General features: G+C 42.9%; 1 protein-coding gene across 1 annotated transcript in view; it reads left to right on the forward strand.

Moving 5' to 3' along the window:
- The first annotated feature begins 225 nt into the window (after positions 1-225).
- PEPD (peptidase D) overlaps positions 226-16,387 on the forward strand; it is a 141,161-nt gene continuing 124,999 nt past the window's right edge. Inside the window, exons 1-3 of the mRNA XM_040614998.1 lie at positions 226-291; positions 5,476-5,659; positions 6,955-7,082. Coding sequence (XP_040470932.1) covers positions 248-291; positions 5,476-5,659; positions 6,955-7,082 — 356 coding nt within the window. The 5' untranslated portion in view covers positions 226-247. The remainder of the gene's footprint in view (positions 292-5,475; positions 5,660-6,954; positions 7,083-16,387) is intronic.

Genomic DNA, 16,387 nt, shown 5'->3' on the forward strand with positions numbered 1-16,387 from the left:
CCAAGTCCCGGCCCCACCGGCGCCTCTCCCCGGCCAGCGCTAGGGCTGAGCCTGAGCAGGGCCCGCGACGCCTCGCCGGTGCCCGCCAGCCCCGAGCGGAGCCCCCGCCGCCGGCCCGTCCCCTCAGAGCCCGCCAACGGCCCGTCCCTCCGAGGGGCAGCCGGGCGCGCCTTCCCTTGGCCCCGCCCCCCCCCCGGCGCCCGCGATAAGGCGCCGCCACCGCCCCCTGCCGCGGCCCCGTTGTCACATGACAGGCGAAGTCCGAGGAGGTAACATGGCCGCGGCGGCGGGGTAAGCATCGCTGCTCGGCCGCGGTACCGCCGGCGCCTCCCGCTCCTCACAGGCTCGCCGGGCCCTGCGCTCCGGCCCGGGGCTGCGTGTCCCCCCGGCTCCTCCCCGCTCCCCCCGCGAGGCGCTAGGCGGCGGCCCGGCGGGGTCTCGGTCGCGGGTGCCGGTGGGCGGCGGTCGCCCCGAGCCGGCTGCGCAGGGCCGGGCTGCCCGCGCCGGAGCGCCCTGAAGTGAGAGCAGGTCTGGGGGGCGGCGAGGGAGCTGTGGAGGGTCCCGCGGGCGCCCTGCCCGCCAGGTGGGCTCGGCAGTGCCTCCCCGAGCCCTGCGTTATCCTTCAGATCGCGTTACGTGTGTGAAGTCATGCTTGAAGGTGGCTGTGGGTTACCTGGCGCAAAGCGCCTGACACATTGCATAGCTAAGTTCAGCCGTTTCTTCAAGTGTTTTAAGAAGGCGCCATTAAAATGCATCAAAAGTTTTCATAGGTGCCGTAGGAACTTTTCATAGATGCCAGAATCAGGTGACGATGGGGCTTGGCTGTGATGGTTTCACCTTTGGTGGCGGTTGGGCCCTGTGAGGCCCTGCCCGGCCCCTGCCCCCCCCCAGCGCTGGGTGCTCCCTGTGCAGAGGTGCTGCTGCTGGCCAGGAGCCGGCCCCCAAGGGCCACGCTGGGCTGGGGTGGGTAGCTGGGGTGTCGCATGGGGCCGGGACTGCAGGCTGTTGGCTTATTTACAAGGAGCACTGAGTTCACTGTGAAGAAAACATCCAGTTTACACCTTAAACAGTGCTGGCTGCTTTTGCTCTTTCCCTTGTATTGCGTGATTGTTTGTGCCGTGGTTTGTGTAGGCCTCTTGTACTTCATATATTTGATGTGGAAACAGCATTAAAAACTGGCTAGCCTTCAGGCTGGTGCTGATGACTCTTGCTCAAAACAAACAAATGATAACTTCTTGAAAAGTAGTTTCAGTGGTTTCTCGTCTTCGTTGAAAACTGGATCCTGTCTGCATGACCTAAGTAGAACAGAAATGGCAGTCCGTTAATTTTCTTCTGAAAAAAACCAGAAGTACGAAAGGTTAATTAAAAAATTGTGGGAAAACCAGAAATAAAATAGGATTTTGGTTACCAGTGGTTGCATCAAAACAAATCCAAAATGTTAGGTGGATCATACACTAACAAAACGTAAGCTTTCTGAAAAGATAAAACTTCTGAAATAAGCACTGAAAATCAGCAGCTCTAGGCAAAAGAGAAAGAACCTTTAAAGAAACAAACGTAGTTTAATGTTCTTAGCTCCATGTCACTTCCAGTATAATAAAAGAGCTCTTGTGTGGGCATGGGCCTAATTGATCATAAAAATTGTGGGTGACAGCCAGCAGGGAAACTGTCAGTTGCTGTGGTAGGCCTTTACCAGGCAGAGCAGCGGCTGAGTTCTGGTACCAGACTAGACAAAATGTGGGTAGCTGCATCACTTGTCCTGTCCTGGTCTTGCAGGTAGCCATTTCTGACACTGATGCTTATCTGCAGAAGCTTCAAAGAGGCATGCACCACAAAGCAGTGCTTGAATCAAATTTGTTTTACTATCAGATGTAAGAGTTTTGAGTTGAGTTTGTGGCTGGAGATGCCAGAGTCCTTGTACTAACAGAAGAAACAGACCTTGAAGGACCAGCCAATGTATTGTATTAATTGCATTCTGATATTTGTGTTTCTTATGTGGCATAAACTGAGCAATTGGAGATCATGGATCAAAATTGAAAGCTTGTAATTCCCTCTTTAGGAAGAAGTTTGTGGTATTAGTATTAGGTGACAAGAGTTTTACGCTGATTACACTGCAATTGCATGTGTATTTGCAGGGTTGATACATGTGTGAGGCAGTTATATACATGTACCCACTCAACTTACTACAAGTGGTGTAGTGATGACTTCTTATATTTGAAACTGGAAAAGTGCTACATAATAGTCATGGCGTAGACAGTACTTTGTAATCACAGGGGTTTGTAACAGCTGGGCTGAAGAGAGTATGGAAGAAAGACCAGCCCAGTCACAGCCCCCTTACCTGCCACGTATTCCTTAGTAACAGAGTGATGGTTACACAGCCAGCCCTGCGTGAAGACTTCTTGGGGTCTTGAGTACTGTGAGAGCTCTCTTCCTGAGTCATTATTTGCAATAGAAAGCCAGGTATACAGCCATACTCCTTTTTGTAAGACTTAAATCCCTCTGTCACTGCCAGTCTCTGAAAAGAGCATTCTGTGTAAGTTGTGGAAAGTGGGCGCTGGGATCGTGTGTGCAGAGTGACCCAATCCCTGCAGGCAAGGCACTGTCTGTGGGTGTCTTGCTGTGTTGCTAGTTCATCTGTGCAGCTGCTGTCAGTTTGGTATCTGAGTGCTTGGGAGGAAAGGGAGAACAAAGTCTGTGGAGGAAGCAAACTTTTAAAGTTGCATCCTCTCTGAAACCTGGCTGATTTTCTCCGCAGAATTTCAGTTGTGAAAGTATGTCTGTTGCCTGGCAAGCTGGTACTGTCCAAGGCATGCATTAACATGAGCGCTCAGCAGAGAACCTGAGGAGCAGAGCAATATTTGCAACAGCACTCAGCCCAGCCCTCTTGTGTCCTGCAGCTCTTGCTCTGGGGTCCAGCATGCTCAGCTGCTGTGACTGTTAAAGCAGCCTTAAAATAGAGACTAGAGCCTTGCCTATGAGAAAACCATGTAACTTGAAAACAACTGTACAGGGCCATATTCTTCTTTTGATGAATATTGTGGCATCAAATTCAAGCAGGGAAAGTGGGATCTGTTATGTATCAGGAAGAACACAGTTTTGCCATGGGCTTAGATAAAATGTGCAGAACTGTCATTTTGCACCAGAATGCATTTCAACTTGAGTGGTAAGGTTCCAGTAAGATACTCTTAAAGCGGCTTAGTGAGACTACCAGTGGGAATTGCTGCCTGACTTCATTATTTCTCCTTGAGTCTCATTTTGATTGTCAAAGGTTTTAAGTACAATAAAAGCATTAATAGTAAACATAATGGAGGTGAAAATGTGCCTTTGTAGGAGCTTCATACGCACTTCAGGGTATAGGAATAGTAGGGATAGGCCTGGAGAAGAAGGGAGGTCAGTCCCCACCCTTTCTTTTGTTTTTTTAATGGCAGTAAAAAAAATCCCAAAAGTTCTGAAGAGGGTAAAATTACAGTGAAGGTGACTTTTTTTTTTTTCCCTCCTTCCTTTGAAGCAAAACATAAGACGGGTTGTGCTACAAGCTCTGCCTTTTTTTGGTTTTGGGTTTTTTTTATCAGCAGATACCCTTATGCCATAGGTTGCTCTCAGATGTATCTGATGATGTTCTCTCTTCCCTCTTATACTTGCAATAAGGTGAGTGTATGATTTCCAGGCCCCTCCGTGGAGTTACTCCACGGGGTGATCTTGCTTGGATGACAGCGTTTCCAACCTCTTGTGCATTGCTGAGTGGCTGAGCCACATCTTTGCACCCAAAAAGTCTTGCCACTATTTAGTGTAAGGTTCGCTGTCTGATTTAAAACTTCCAGTAGCTTTTGCTAGGATTGTATGAACTTGCTTCATTCTTCCTGCAGACATGGGTACCCCAAAATGAAAGTTTAAGCTGTGCTTCCAGGCTATGCTGATGTGCTGCCCTAGGTAATCTGCAGTCCCTGTAATGATCACCTGCCATGGTGCTGGGTTATCAGGTGTGCATGGGAAGTAATAAAAATAAACACATTTGGGTTTTGCGCACTGTCAGCTCAACTGCTAGGCAGATAGTTTAAAAATTGGATTACCAAGAGCAGTCTTTCACCCTCTAAAATTACACTGTTACATCAAGTAGTTATAAACAAGTAAAATAAAATATTTTATTAGCTCTTTTATGCTGTGTCTGCACTAAGAAATTATAGGGTTTACATTTCTGATGCTGATAAAGTCTTCCAGGAGGTTATTTTATGCAGCTATAAATCAAAGGTTACCTTTCAGGTTGCCTATGAAAACTATATAATAATTAAGATGTGGAGCTCTCCTTCTCTAAGGTTAAGTCTCTTGGTGGTTCATTTCTTGTCATCTTAACACTGTAACAATTTATCTTTCTGTCATCTCTTCTAGAAGTGTATCTAATAGAAAATGACCATCTAAACAGCCAGTCTTCAGTAAGCTGAGGTGGAGGGACAAACTGGACTTCAATCATAGAATTTTATTGACAAGACAGTATTCATCTGTAATACTGAAGCTGCTATATTAAACACTTTTAAAAGAAGAAAGCTCTTAGATTCTTCTCATCTGATTAAAAAAAAAAATAAATCCTACAACAAGCTACTGTGCTTTTACTGGTAAAGCTCCAAAAAGCACAGGTATGGACTTACAACAAATGTGAATGAATCAGCAATATATTCTTGTAGAACATCTTAAATTATTTAGTAACCAGTTTATTTTAAGCAAGTACTCCCTACTTTTAAACTGTATTCTTCCAGTTGCATTTCTGTTGAGCACAATCTTGCAGAAACTTTCTGGGCTGTCTCAGCATGTTTGTGCTGCCCCAGGGACAGGTGGTAATATATAGCAGGAGGTCATTGGTACTGAGGACATGCTCTTGTGGCCGCATGTGTTGAGTTCAGTCACTTGCTGAAGCTGCTTGTATGAATGCAAGAATAAACATACATACATAGAAAAGAAATTTGCAGGTACTATGCGAGTATGGGAAATGCTGTTGTCCTGTGTCTGCTATTCATCATTGTCTCTGTCTAGTCCCTGTTTCAGATAATGAATGTTTCCCAGAAGGACTTGCTGAAGTCTGCCAGACTTCATGTAACCTTCCACTTCTGTTTTCCATAACGCAAACTCATTTTATTTGCTCCTGTTTTGCCTTTACTCAGCAGGCCTAGGCCGTTGTTACATTCCTTCAGGTAAAGCAACACAAAAAGTAGATGCAGAAAGCAACAAGTGGCATGCTGTGGGCCATAGCTGCAGCCAGCCCTGTCTCCTTTGCCATTTTTTCCTTTGGCACTCATATGAGCAATGTTTGGAGAGCGATGCTTGCATACAGCATCTCTTCCCCTTGAGTGATTAGCATTTTGTTTGTAGAGTTGAACTAAACTTCCTTTTCTGTTCTACACTAACGTAACAGACACTGTGCATCTGAATTGTGCTAACCATTGTCTTTGTCTTCAATTAATTGTCAATTAAAAAAATCTTTCCTAGATCCTCCTTTTGGCTGGGGAATGAGACATTGAAAGTGCCTGTAGCGCTCTTTGCCTTGAATAGAAGACGACTGTGTGATCGCCTGAGACAGAATAAGGATGTCCAGAAGAATTCGGTTGTTCTGCTGCAAGGTGGAGAAGAAACCCAGAGATACTGTACTGATACTGGTATTGTGTTTCGCCAGGTAAGAGCTGAATCAAAACTTCAGATCAAATTAAGAAACTCTCTTCAATTGCATGAATTTTTAAACAATTTTTGATTATTTTCCCTTTATTTCTCATGTGTGCCTTGCCTTGTTTCACCGAAATAAATTGGCTTCTTTATAATATTGCCTCTTCAGCTCCAAGTTACTCTCTCTTTCAGTGCTTTAGTGTACAGACTCATTATCTGGTTTAAAGGGCCTAAACCTGTGCAAGCCCCTACTGCCTGTTGGTGTTTAATGTAATATTAAAGACAGCAATGGAATGTTTCTTAGTTTTTTTCAGTCCTGTCTGTGACCCAAAAAATAACCTTGTTTCTGTAGGGAAACATATAATGGTGGACCTAAACTGAATTAATTCATAGAAAAGCATATTTCAAGCTTTCAGAAATAGTATATTCTACAAAGCAGGATGTATCTTAGAATTTACAACATGTGTCTTCTCAAATTAGATTATTCCTTAAGTACCCATGTGTTCTTCTGCCACAAATAGGACTTAACAACTTGTTAATGTCATGCCAAATGCATTCTCAGTCTTTGGGGAAGTTGGCATAACAGAAATCTAATTATGCATACCCCATACTTTGCATGGCTGCTGCAGTACTTTGTTTTCTGAATTTAATTGAGCTGTTGTATGTTACAAAGAAACAAAACCAAAAAATTCTAATCTAGATAGTGCATATCTTAATATAGTTATTGGTCTGTTTTTAGAGGAGATGCACCTTTCAGGGTATCAGTACATATGTCTGTCCTTACCAAAATTCATCTCTGTATTGTTAGCCGTTTTGTTCTCTGCTTGCTTGTTCTTAAAATAAATCTTGGCTAAAGGCTGTTCCTAGTGCAGCTTCCTCTTCTCTGGGGGTGGTTGGGTCATCTTTAGCACTTTGCCATCACAACCCAATGAATCTGCACTCTGCTGTTGCCTTGTCTCATGTGACATGATTGTTTCTTCCTGATTCTACATTCCCTAATTCTAGATCGGAGGAATGTATTTTACTGTGTGGTGTATGTATGTTCTGCTGAGTTGACCTGTTTTTTTCTTATGGTAGTTTATTAATCTCTGATCCTGTCCAGTTGTCAACAGAGGGATTTGTATTATTGTAACCTAAAATTAGTAAGTCTGAAAAGCTTTAGACCTAAACCACTCCCCCACCCCCCCTCCAAAAGCAAGAGAGATCTTTTTCAGGTATGTGGAAGTAAGAATTAGTATGTGCTGTAGTGTTTTTAGAGCTGGTAGAAGTGAAGGTTTTCTTCTAAGAATATATTTTGTCTTAACCTAGGAATCATACTTTCATTGGACTTTTGGAGTAACTGAAGCAGGCTGCTTTGGAGCAGTAGATGTTGATACTGGAAGATCCATGCTTTTTGTTCCACAACTCCCTGAAAGCTATGCGGTTTGGATGGGAAAGTAAGATGTATCTTTTAACTGTGCTCCCATGTATCTGAGTACTTCATATAACGTAACTGTCTGTAGAGCTGAAATGCTATTTGATTATAATCAGATTCCACCAAATAATTTGTTGTGAATTGTAGTGTTATGTACATACAGTGATACAAAAATGTGATCAATTGGTATTGATCATATGATAGCAAATGATCCACCAGCATTTGTTAGAGGATACCTTTGGAATTGAGATGAACCCATGGATCTCATGGTATTCATGAAGGGAAGCTGAACCATAAGGAAAAGTAGAAGTCTTGTCTTAAGACCAAACCAGCTAAATAGTAAAGCAGTTTTTTTAAGCTTCTTTACCAGTTTGCAGCTGCCTTAGCTAATGAAGCTCTTTGAATGGCAGAAGGTAGTATAGCCTCTTTGAACTGGCAGACTGGGGAATGTGATTTTAATTCTATTCTGTGAGTATGCCATAAACATCTCTCTTTTATCCACATTGGAAGTAAATATTGCTCAGTGCCATAGTGGAGGAATTGATTTATTTATGCGTTCATTTCTTTTCTCAGTCTTACTTCTATTTATATTCTCTAACAAACTGTAATTTTTTTTGTTGTCTCCATTGTCTCAGAACATTGGACTACTTCCAATTTAATATTTTGAGCTCAGGTTGCTTTGCTTCTAATTGAAGCTATCACTTATATTTTAATGCTAATTTTGGGAAAAGGAAAACAATCGCAACCAATCCCATATGCTGAATTGTGCCAGACCATATGGTAGGGCATGGCTGCTGTCTTCTCAGAGAGTTTATATGAATATCACTGTCTTAGACCTGCCTGGGAACTGAAATTGTTTTTGATGGCATAAAAATATGAATGCTGCTCTTGGAAATACTTCAGCTGAGAGCTGCACCTGTCTGGGAGGGTAGGTTCTGTTTAAACACCCCCACCCCACCCCACCCCCCGTGTACTCTCTGAAGTTGTTCCCTGGTGGTGCTTGTTCCCATTTATAGACAAAGCTTTTTCCTCCCCCAAAGTTCTCTTCTGTTAGTTCAGATCAGCTGGTTCATACCCATGCTGATGGTGCCTAATCTTAAGAGGTGTAAAAATATTATGGAAATTCCACTGTCTCATCTTTTATTTTCAAACAAAATATTGTGTTTATAAATGGTGACCTTTTTTTAATTGTCTGTGCAGCACTTGTTACTGGTTCATTTACAGAACTACAAGACTGGTTAAAAGTGGTTTATTGTCATTGTGTCGTCTTGCAAGAATATAACAAATTGTCATCTTCACAGCATCCTTGTTTTCTAAATTGTCCTCCTTACCCTCCCTGAATCCCTCTGTTTGAATCTTTTTCTGTTCTGTCAGCCATGGCCATGTACTTTTTCAGCTTGTCAGAAGGACGATGGATGGATAACTCATTTGTGAGTCAGTAGCAGTTCTGCTTCGTAAGTTGGTTGGCAGGGGGTGCTGCACATAACTAGGTATTGTGTTCCTTCCTAGAAGACTCAATTTTAAGTCAAAATTAGCACTGAAAGAAAAACATAAATGTTTGCCTTCCATCCGCTGCTGTTTATCTACTATAGTTTGCCTTGGAAATGTTTGTTTCAGTGCACGTGGAAGGCACTATCTACCCACTGAAGAAACATTAATTTAACATCAATGAAGAACCATCAGTTCAATGCCTTGTATGATACTTGTGAGGTTGCTATGTTATACTGCCTACAGCTGGTCTTCTAGTTCATCACATAGGGTGCAGTTGCTTTGCTTGATGTTTGTGGTTTTATTTTTTATTTAAGACAGATGTGGAAACTATGTGAGTTTAGTCAGAAATGCATAGATTCTCTTAATGAAGAAGGCTCTTTACTGCTACTGTACGTTGATGTACTGTTGTGCTGTCTCTTCTGAAGACACATTTCTGAGTTGTTTTTGAAACATAGGTAATGTGGCAGTCAGAAAAGTTTACCTTTTTGCCTTGAAGTAGTGCAAAAGGGGGGCTTCTTGCCTTCTTTAAAATTGCTGTCAATTTGGCCAATGCCAATGAAGTGTCTGAGAGCATTTGCTTGGAGATGAACAGTTAGTTTACAAATGAGACCATGAACACTGTAAATACTTTAGTCTCACCAGTTGCACTTGTTTTTATGAGCAGTTTTGCATGGTGAGATGGTGCCTGGGGACTCTGCAGAACATGTGACCATGGAGATGATGATGAGTGCACCACCCTGGGCTGTCAGTCTGCCAAGGACCCAGCACTGTGTAGTACCAGTGTTGAGGGTGACTACCACTTCTTTGGAAGTGTTACTCATCTTATAGGACTTCTTGCTGAATGTGTACGCTCTTAAGATCTGTAAATAGCTGGAAGGCTAACTTTCAGAAGTCCTTCCAGCCAAAATAAAACCTCTTCAGTTTCAAAAGGGAGGAGAGATGTAATTTAACTCACAGACTATGGTCATCCTCCAAAAAATCCACAACCTCTTAAGTTGGCAATGGCAGAATTTTTATGAGTGTAATTGTAGGACTGGTGGTCCTACTTTCATGTTAGTAAGCGATTTCAATAACAGACGCTCTGTTTGTAAATGATGAGTGTGGGCATTTCTCCAAATGCTGGGCAAGCCCATTTCTTAGTTGTTGGCTGGGAAAATCTTTTCGACTCAGAGAACAACTTTGCCTGTCTTGATCTGTACCTCTGCACCTTGCCTCTCCTGTTTGTAAGGCAGAAACAAAGACTCACAGGATGGCTTAGTGGGTAGGCTTTTGCACTCCTGAAGTATTTTTCTGTTCTGACTTTTGGTGGAAGAGTTTAATAAATGAATCTGGTAATATAAGATTGTGAAGTCTTCAGAAGTGTAGCTGTGTTGTACATGCCCTGCTTTCTTGGCATGGTCTTCCCTAGTCAAGTTTGTGGTGCAAAGCTGTTAGCAATCATTTCTATTCCTAGGAGGCATTAAGTTGATATGACTGCATGTCTTGCACAGAGACTTCAATTTCACTAATTAATGCTGCACCTGCCATTTACCTCCTTAATTATAAATGACAGAACTAGTCAGTGTGCTGATTAAAGATATTTTATAAAGTAAAACATACTGTACAGCAGCTGCCTTATGTGGAGCGGATGCCAAACTAACTGAATTGCCTTGCCATGTAAAGAATGTTTTTAATAGAAAACAAAAATATTTAACGCTTTCATGCTCTAACTTTGGAAATACATGTTAAATGGGACAGAGCAATATTTATGTGCAATTTCCTGTGTTTTCTTTGAAATCCTGCTGGCTGATTGGGAAGTATAATACCATTAATCTAGCGTTGCATCCACTCTAATTTTCCATGAATTTGCTTGGAAGCTATCTGTATTTGCAAAGTTGAACCTTGGTGTGGCACTTTGGAGTTGTAATAAAGCACAATGTAATATTTTGTGAATGTTAATAATTTCTCAGTGATCTAATGAGGAAGCTTTTTAGACATTGTGATCATTTAAGTAGGCTACAACCAAAATCAACCTTTGGTTGTGGTGATTAAACTTGGCTGACTTCAGCAAAACTGAGGAGTTTTGCAGCCTTTGGAAGAAAGTGCAGAAGTATGTTGGTGGTGGGGGTTTTTTTGTTTACTTTTTTCCCACACACACTTTTGTGAAAAAAGAGCTTTTCAGGCTATTTAGGCTTTTACACACACCACCACCACCACCACCACCACCCCGACTGTATGTGATCATAGAATTCAGAAGCTAAGAAATTGCTTTCTTGATCTCTTTTTCTTAGTGGAGATTGGTCGTATTTTGTGGCATTTGTATTTTGAATAATTCTGAGTATTAAACTGTGTGCGGCATGGGATGTTTGCCAGACTATATGATGGTGGCTGAGACTATTGCATTAATGAGCCCCAGGCCTGGCTACAAGAAAGCAAGGTCTGTAGTAACGCCGTTCTATGCAACCTGAGAGTTGGAGACAACTCTTTAGAAAGGTACTGGAGTGTATGTGGGTGCTGTAGGGAGCTCCACCTAAGTTGCTGCTCTTGGTGTAGATTATGTAGGAATGAAGGACATTTTCTAGATGAATTTTCCTGATGTGGTACATATAGGTCCTCTTCTCTGTAGGATGCTCTGGAGCTCCAAGTATATCTGTATAGTATATATACTCCAGAAGAGTTTTTGGTTTTACCTTCTGAACTCATCTGTGATATCATCCCCTGGTATTTTTTCTCTTAGTATTTTCTCTAAAATGAAATATGCTTAGTGTTTTCATTTTCCATGTCTGTCAATTTGATCTCTTCCTGCCATTTGTCCCTTCCCTCTATCCCCTGAACCTTTATTTTGCTGTTTTTTTTTTAAAAAAAGCCAGCTTTTAATCACTTTAGGTCATCTTACTACTGTTTTGTACCAACCGACAATTGCAGTTTACCTGCAAAGTTTGTTACCACCTGCAAATCTCATGAACATACTCAGTTTTGCTTCTGTTCCTGAACAGCATCAGAACTAATTTCAGTCTTTGCAGTATCCCGCTAATCAAGACTTTCAGTCCATTGCTGTTTATCACTTTAACTTCTGGGAACATAGGTCTAAATTGATACGCCACTTTTCAGTGTGGTTGGAGGATTTCCCAGCCCTTGAAAATCTCATCTTTTAATCTATTTATTTTTATTTTCTGCTTTAGGATTTTCACTTTTTTATTGGGACTAGTCATTGGGTTTCAGGTCACATCATAGTCCTGTCCAAGCCAATTTGAGTTGACTTTGGAGAGTGACAGTCTTGAGAGAGATTTTTACCAAGTATTTCACTAATATTCAGATAGTACATCTGTTGCTTTACCCTTCATCCAAGCCTTTAAAAACAGTGCAATAAAGCTGGTTGCTTTTGATTGAAGAGACCTACTTGTGCAATTCCCCATGCTGCTTACTTTCCATGATTCCAGTTCTCTCCATAGTACAGTGATTTCCATTTCTTGTCTCCCATTCATTTATTAAGTTATTTCTTTGTGGATAAAAACTACTTTTACAGAATAATTATTGTCTGGATTGCTCTTGCCACTTTGCTGATGATTGTTTTTCTTTAAACAGTGCTGCTCGAATGCTCTGGCTTCTCAAGTCATCAGTTTAGTCAATGTCCCAGTATTCTAATTGTCCACGAGCCTTGCTAGTCCAGGATGAATGTGTGTTGTTTCTATGACTTCAGTAATTATTTTTATAAATCTTTGTTTTCTAGCTGCTTAAGTTTCCTTGTATTTCCCATGGAGAAACAATTTGTTTTAATACTGTTTTAAACAGTAGTGGTAATTTATATCAGTCCATTGATTTGCAATCTCTGCCAGCGTAGACGTTTAACTGGATGTAAGTACTGAAGCGCTTCTTTTTTCTTTCCTCTTTTTGATTTGAGTGTACTGAAAAATAGAACCAGCACTAAGTAAATCTGCCTAACAGTGCTGCACCAGCGTGTTTTTAATATCCTGATACGGCTACAAACCACAGCAGAGAAAGTTAAGACTTGCCTATGCACGTCTCATTCCTCTGGTATGAAAGGGAATGTTGATAACCCCCACCAAGCATTTCTTATTTTATACTTTATTTAATGTTCTAGCAGGAGTATAGAGTTCAGTGATACAAACTCCCGATAACATTTTGAAATATCAGAGGATCCAAGTGTTCTTTCGATCAGGCGTGCCATGGTTTTAGCTCCAAGGACTCAGCTGCTCCTGATAGGAAGGTACGTTGCAGCAAAAGAAAGGCCCATGGGGATTTTCCAGCAGGGCTCTGACAAGGCTCCGCACCTCCACGTTGCCTTCTGCTGTGCAGCTGCCTGGTTTGAGTGTAAAGCTTAGCTTCTTGTCAGCTTGGATCTGAGAAGGCACTTCACTCAAGTGAAATACCTGTGGTGTTGTCTCTATTCTTGCACTTGTAAAATTCCATGTTCCCAGCTCTTGATGTTAATTGTTTTCTTTAGGTTTTCTATTCCCTGGGACCTGTGCTGTATGCTCAGGAAGGACTTTCTGAAAGAGCATTATCTCCACTGGGAAACATACAAAGAAAAAAACAACCCAAACTGTTTTGCTAAAATAGGATAAGTAAAGTATAATCAATATTAATGCTTCTTAAAAGCTACATGTGCTACAAAACACAATCCAGGGAGATTGTGTTTTGCTTGCTGTGTACCCCTTTACCTGTATACTTGGTGGAGCTCTGGGTGTTGGAGTATGTGGCCTCCACCCTAGTCCTGAGGGATGCCAGATACTTCTTTGTCTTATACAGGCAGTGTGGCATAGTGGATCAAGCACTGTTTGCATGGGTAGGTTCTGCCTTTTCTTTGTGTCTGTGGTGGGTTGGCCCTGGTTGGACACCAGGTGCCCACCAAAGCTACTCTATCACTCCCCTCTCAGCTGGACAGGGGAGAGAAGATACAATGGAAGGCTCAATGGTTGAGATAAGGACAGGGGGAGATCATTTACCAATTACTGTCACGGGCAAAACAGACTCGACTCGGGGAAGTTAGTTTGATTTATTACCAATCAAATTGGATTAGGGTAATGAGAAATAAAACCAAATCTTAGAAACACCTTCCCCTACCCCTCTCTTCTTCCCAGGCGTAACAGTTTACTCTACCTCCTCCCCCACAGTGGTGCAGGGGAACGGGGGTTCTGGTCAATTCATTGCACATTGTCTCTGCTGGTGTGTCCTCCTCAGAGGGAGAACTCCTCACAGTCTTCCCCTGCTCCAGCATGGGATCCTTCCCACAGGGGACAGTCTTCTAATAACTTCTCCAGCGTGAATCCTTTCGACGGGGTGCAGTTCCTTTGGGAACACAATGCTCCAGCGTGGATCCCCAGCACTGCCCGCAGCCCTGCCCCAGCCTGGGCTCCTCCATGGGGCCACAGGTCCCGCCAGGAGCTGCTCCAGCCCGACTGCCCACGGGTCACAGCGTCCTCCGGGCATCCCCGGCCCCAGCATGGGGTCCCAGGGGCTGCGGGTGGGGGTCTGCTCCCCGTTACCCCCCGGGGCTGGGGGCACAGCCTGCCTCGCCGGGGGCTTCCCCACGGGCTCCGGCGCCTGGAGCCCCCCCGGCCCCCTCCTGCCCTGGCCTGGGGGGCTGCAGGGCTGTTGCTCTCCCACGGGCTCCCTCCCCTCTCCCCCTGCAGCTGCTCTTGCGCAGGAACTTTCCCCCTTTTGAAACCCGTTATCCCAGAGGCGCTGCCAGCGTCGCTGCCGGGCTCGGCCTTGGCCAGCAGCGGGTCCGTCTGGGAGCCGGCTGGCATCGGCTCCATCGGGCACGGGGGAAGCTGCTGGCACCCTCCCACAGAAGCCACCCTGTGCCCCCGCGAACACAGCCTTGCCATGCAAACCCAGTACAGTGCCCGTTGAGCTGTTGCAGCAAGTTCCTTTAATTTATTTCTGGTTTAGTTTTATTTAGAAGTTGTAAGATTGGGAGCATTATCATCCCCTTCTTAAAGCTGTTCAGGTCATCGTAATGCTGCTGTAAGCATCAGTACTACTTTCTTTCATGCTATTACTGATTAGTATGGGAGCTGTGAGACATGCTACGCACATTCCAGAGCTTGCTAGCATGCCTTTATGTGTTGGACATAAAATATTGTTCCTATTGCCCCCAGTATAGGTGTTTTTCCAAAGTAAAAGCAGAATATCTGCTATTGACAGGTTCAGTATGTAACTTAGTTAAGAAGCATGAATTGAGTGTTTGAGTGGAATGCTGTTATTACATAGTGACCTAGAAATTATACTTACCCTCTTAACCATTGTAAATTTTTTTTGTGCTCGTTTTTGGGGAAGAGCACTTTCAAATGAGTATTTGTTAGCAGTCTTACACTACAAGAAGTCTTGCAGGGATTTCGGTGTATAAACATTTCCTTTGTTACAGTTTTTTTCTGTACTGGTATAGAGCCCTGCTCTCCAAGGAAGAATTTTATTTGCAGAGAGAAATAAAGCAAAGGTTACCAGTTGAAAGGTTTCTGTGTTTTGGGGGGGTTTTGGGTAGCTCTTGATAGTATCTCTTAAATGTCTAATTGAGGCACTGCCTCTTGAGGTGGAATTTATAGAAAGCCTGAAGAACTTTTAATCTTTTGGGAATGCCTGTGGTAGTAACAGCTAAGCAGGAGCAGGGAGACTGTATATTTAAAGTACATGAAATGGGTAGCTCAGAGCTTGGCTTTTATTAGGAGTAACCATGAGAGTCTCCTCAGTACTTCATTTCTGATTTCATAAGTCCAGTGGTCTGTATGTTGCTCATGGTTATTCTGCTTCCGCATAATTTGTATGTAGTACTTGGAGGTCCAGGATCATATACCCAGCATCCTGTGTCCAGCATTATGCACGTGGACTCTGCTGTTCTGTTGCTCTGCTAGACCTGGCTTCAGTTACAGCCCTGGTTACCTTTTCCAGTCAAATCAGCTGGAGTCTTCATTTCAGTTAATTTTCTTTTAAATTCTGTTATTTTCTCAAAATTCATTTTACTCTGGACTGTATCAAAAGGAGCAAGGAGTCTGAGTTTACCTATATGCGGGTACCTCTGTCTTTCAAAGGATAAAACAGAAGTCTAGAGAAGTGTGGAAAGGGAGTAACATTAAGGTAATCAAAACATTGCTGGAGGCTGCCTGTGAGTACCAGAGAGCCCATTAGTACTGTTTTGTTTTAAAACTAGCTTGATGCCATTTAATCATGTTCGAGAAAGTGAAATTCCTTTTGGATATGTAGGTGATTGCATTTATTTTTTTTTTTGGACAAAGTCAGGAACATCTGCTGGTATCTTGTAAAGCCTCCTGTGTTGTTCTTCCTAGCAGTTCTCGACACCCTCTTGTTTGGTTAATGCTTTGCCATCTGTTAACTTGATGATACTGGAATGAGGAGGGAGTTTATTGGTGAACCTCTGACAGCGTTAAAACATGGCTTTTGTATCCCTTTTCCTCCTTCAGCTCTACGTGCTTTGCTGATGTATTTCTATATTCATCTGCTTTAATTTTTGCCAAGATTCTTATTCTTTGTATGCGGTCTCACTGAAACTTTTACTCTGCTTTAAGCTCATTCTACCAAGGCCTGAGAAATGAGTTGTTGGCTGTGTAAACTTCAGTTACTGAAGCAATTTACTCCTTGTGCATGTGTTTCACCTCAAGTAAGTGAGGAAAAATGTGATGTAACTCATGCAATGACTTGTTGGCAGTAAATGTGTGTATGCTGCAGTGCCATGTATACAGGCTAATGTAGGCATTTACTTTACTCAGTAGAGACTATTTGCTCAAGACAAAGTGAATTTGCTATAAAGGGGTGTTTTGTATCTGTTACTCTGAATCTGAAAGTTAGGGCAAAAGGGAGGAAGCAATACTGTTGTGT

The sequence above is a fragment of the Falco naumanni genome, chromosome 15 (genome assembly GCF_017639655.2).
Source record: "Falco naumanni isolate bFalNau1 chromosome 15, bFalNau1.pat, whole genome shotgun sequence".
Taxonomy (NCBI): Eukaryota; Metazoa; Chordata; class Aves; order Falconiformes; family Falconidae; genus Falco; species Falco naumanni.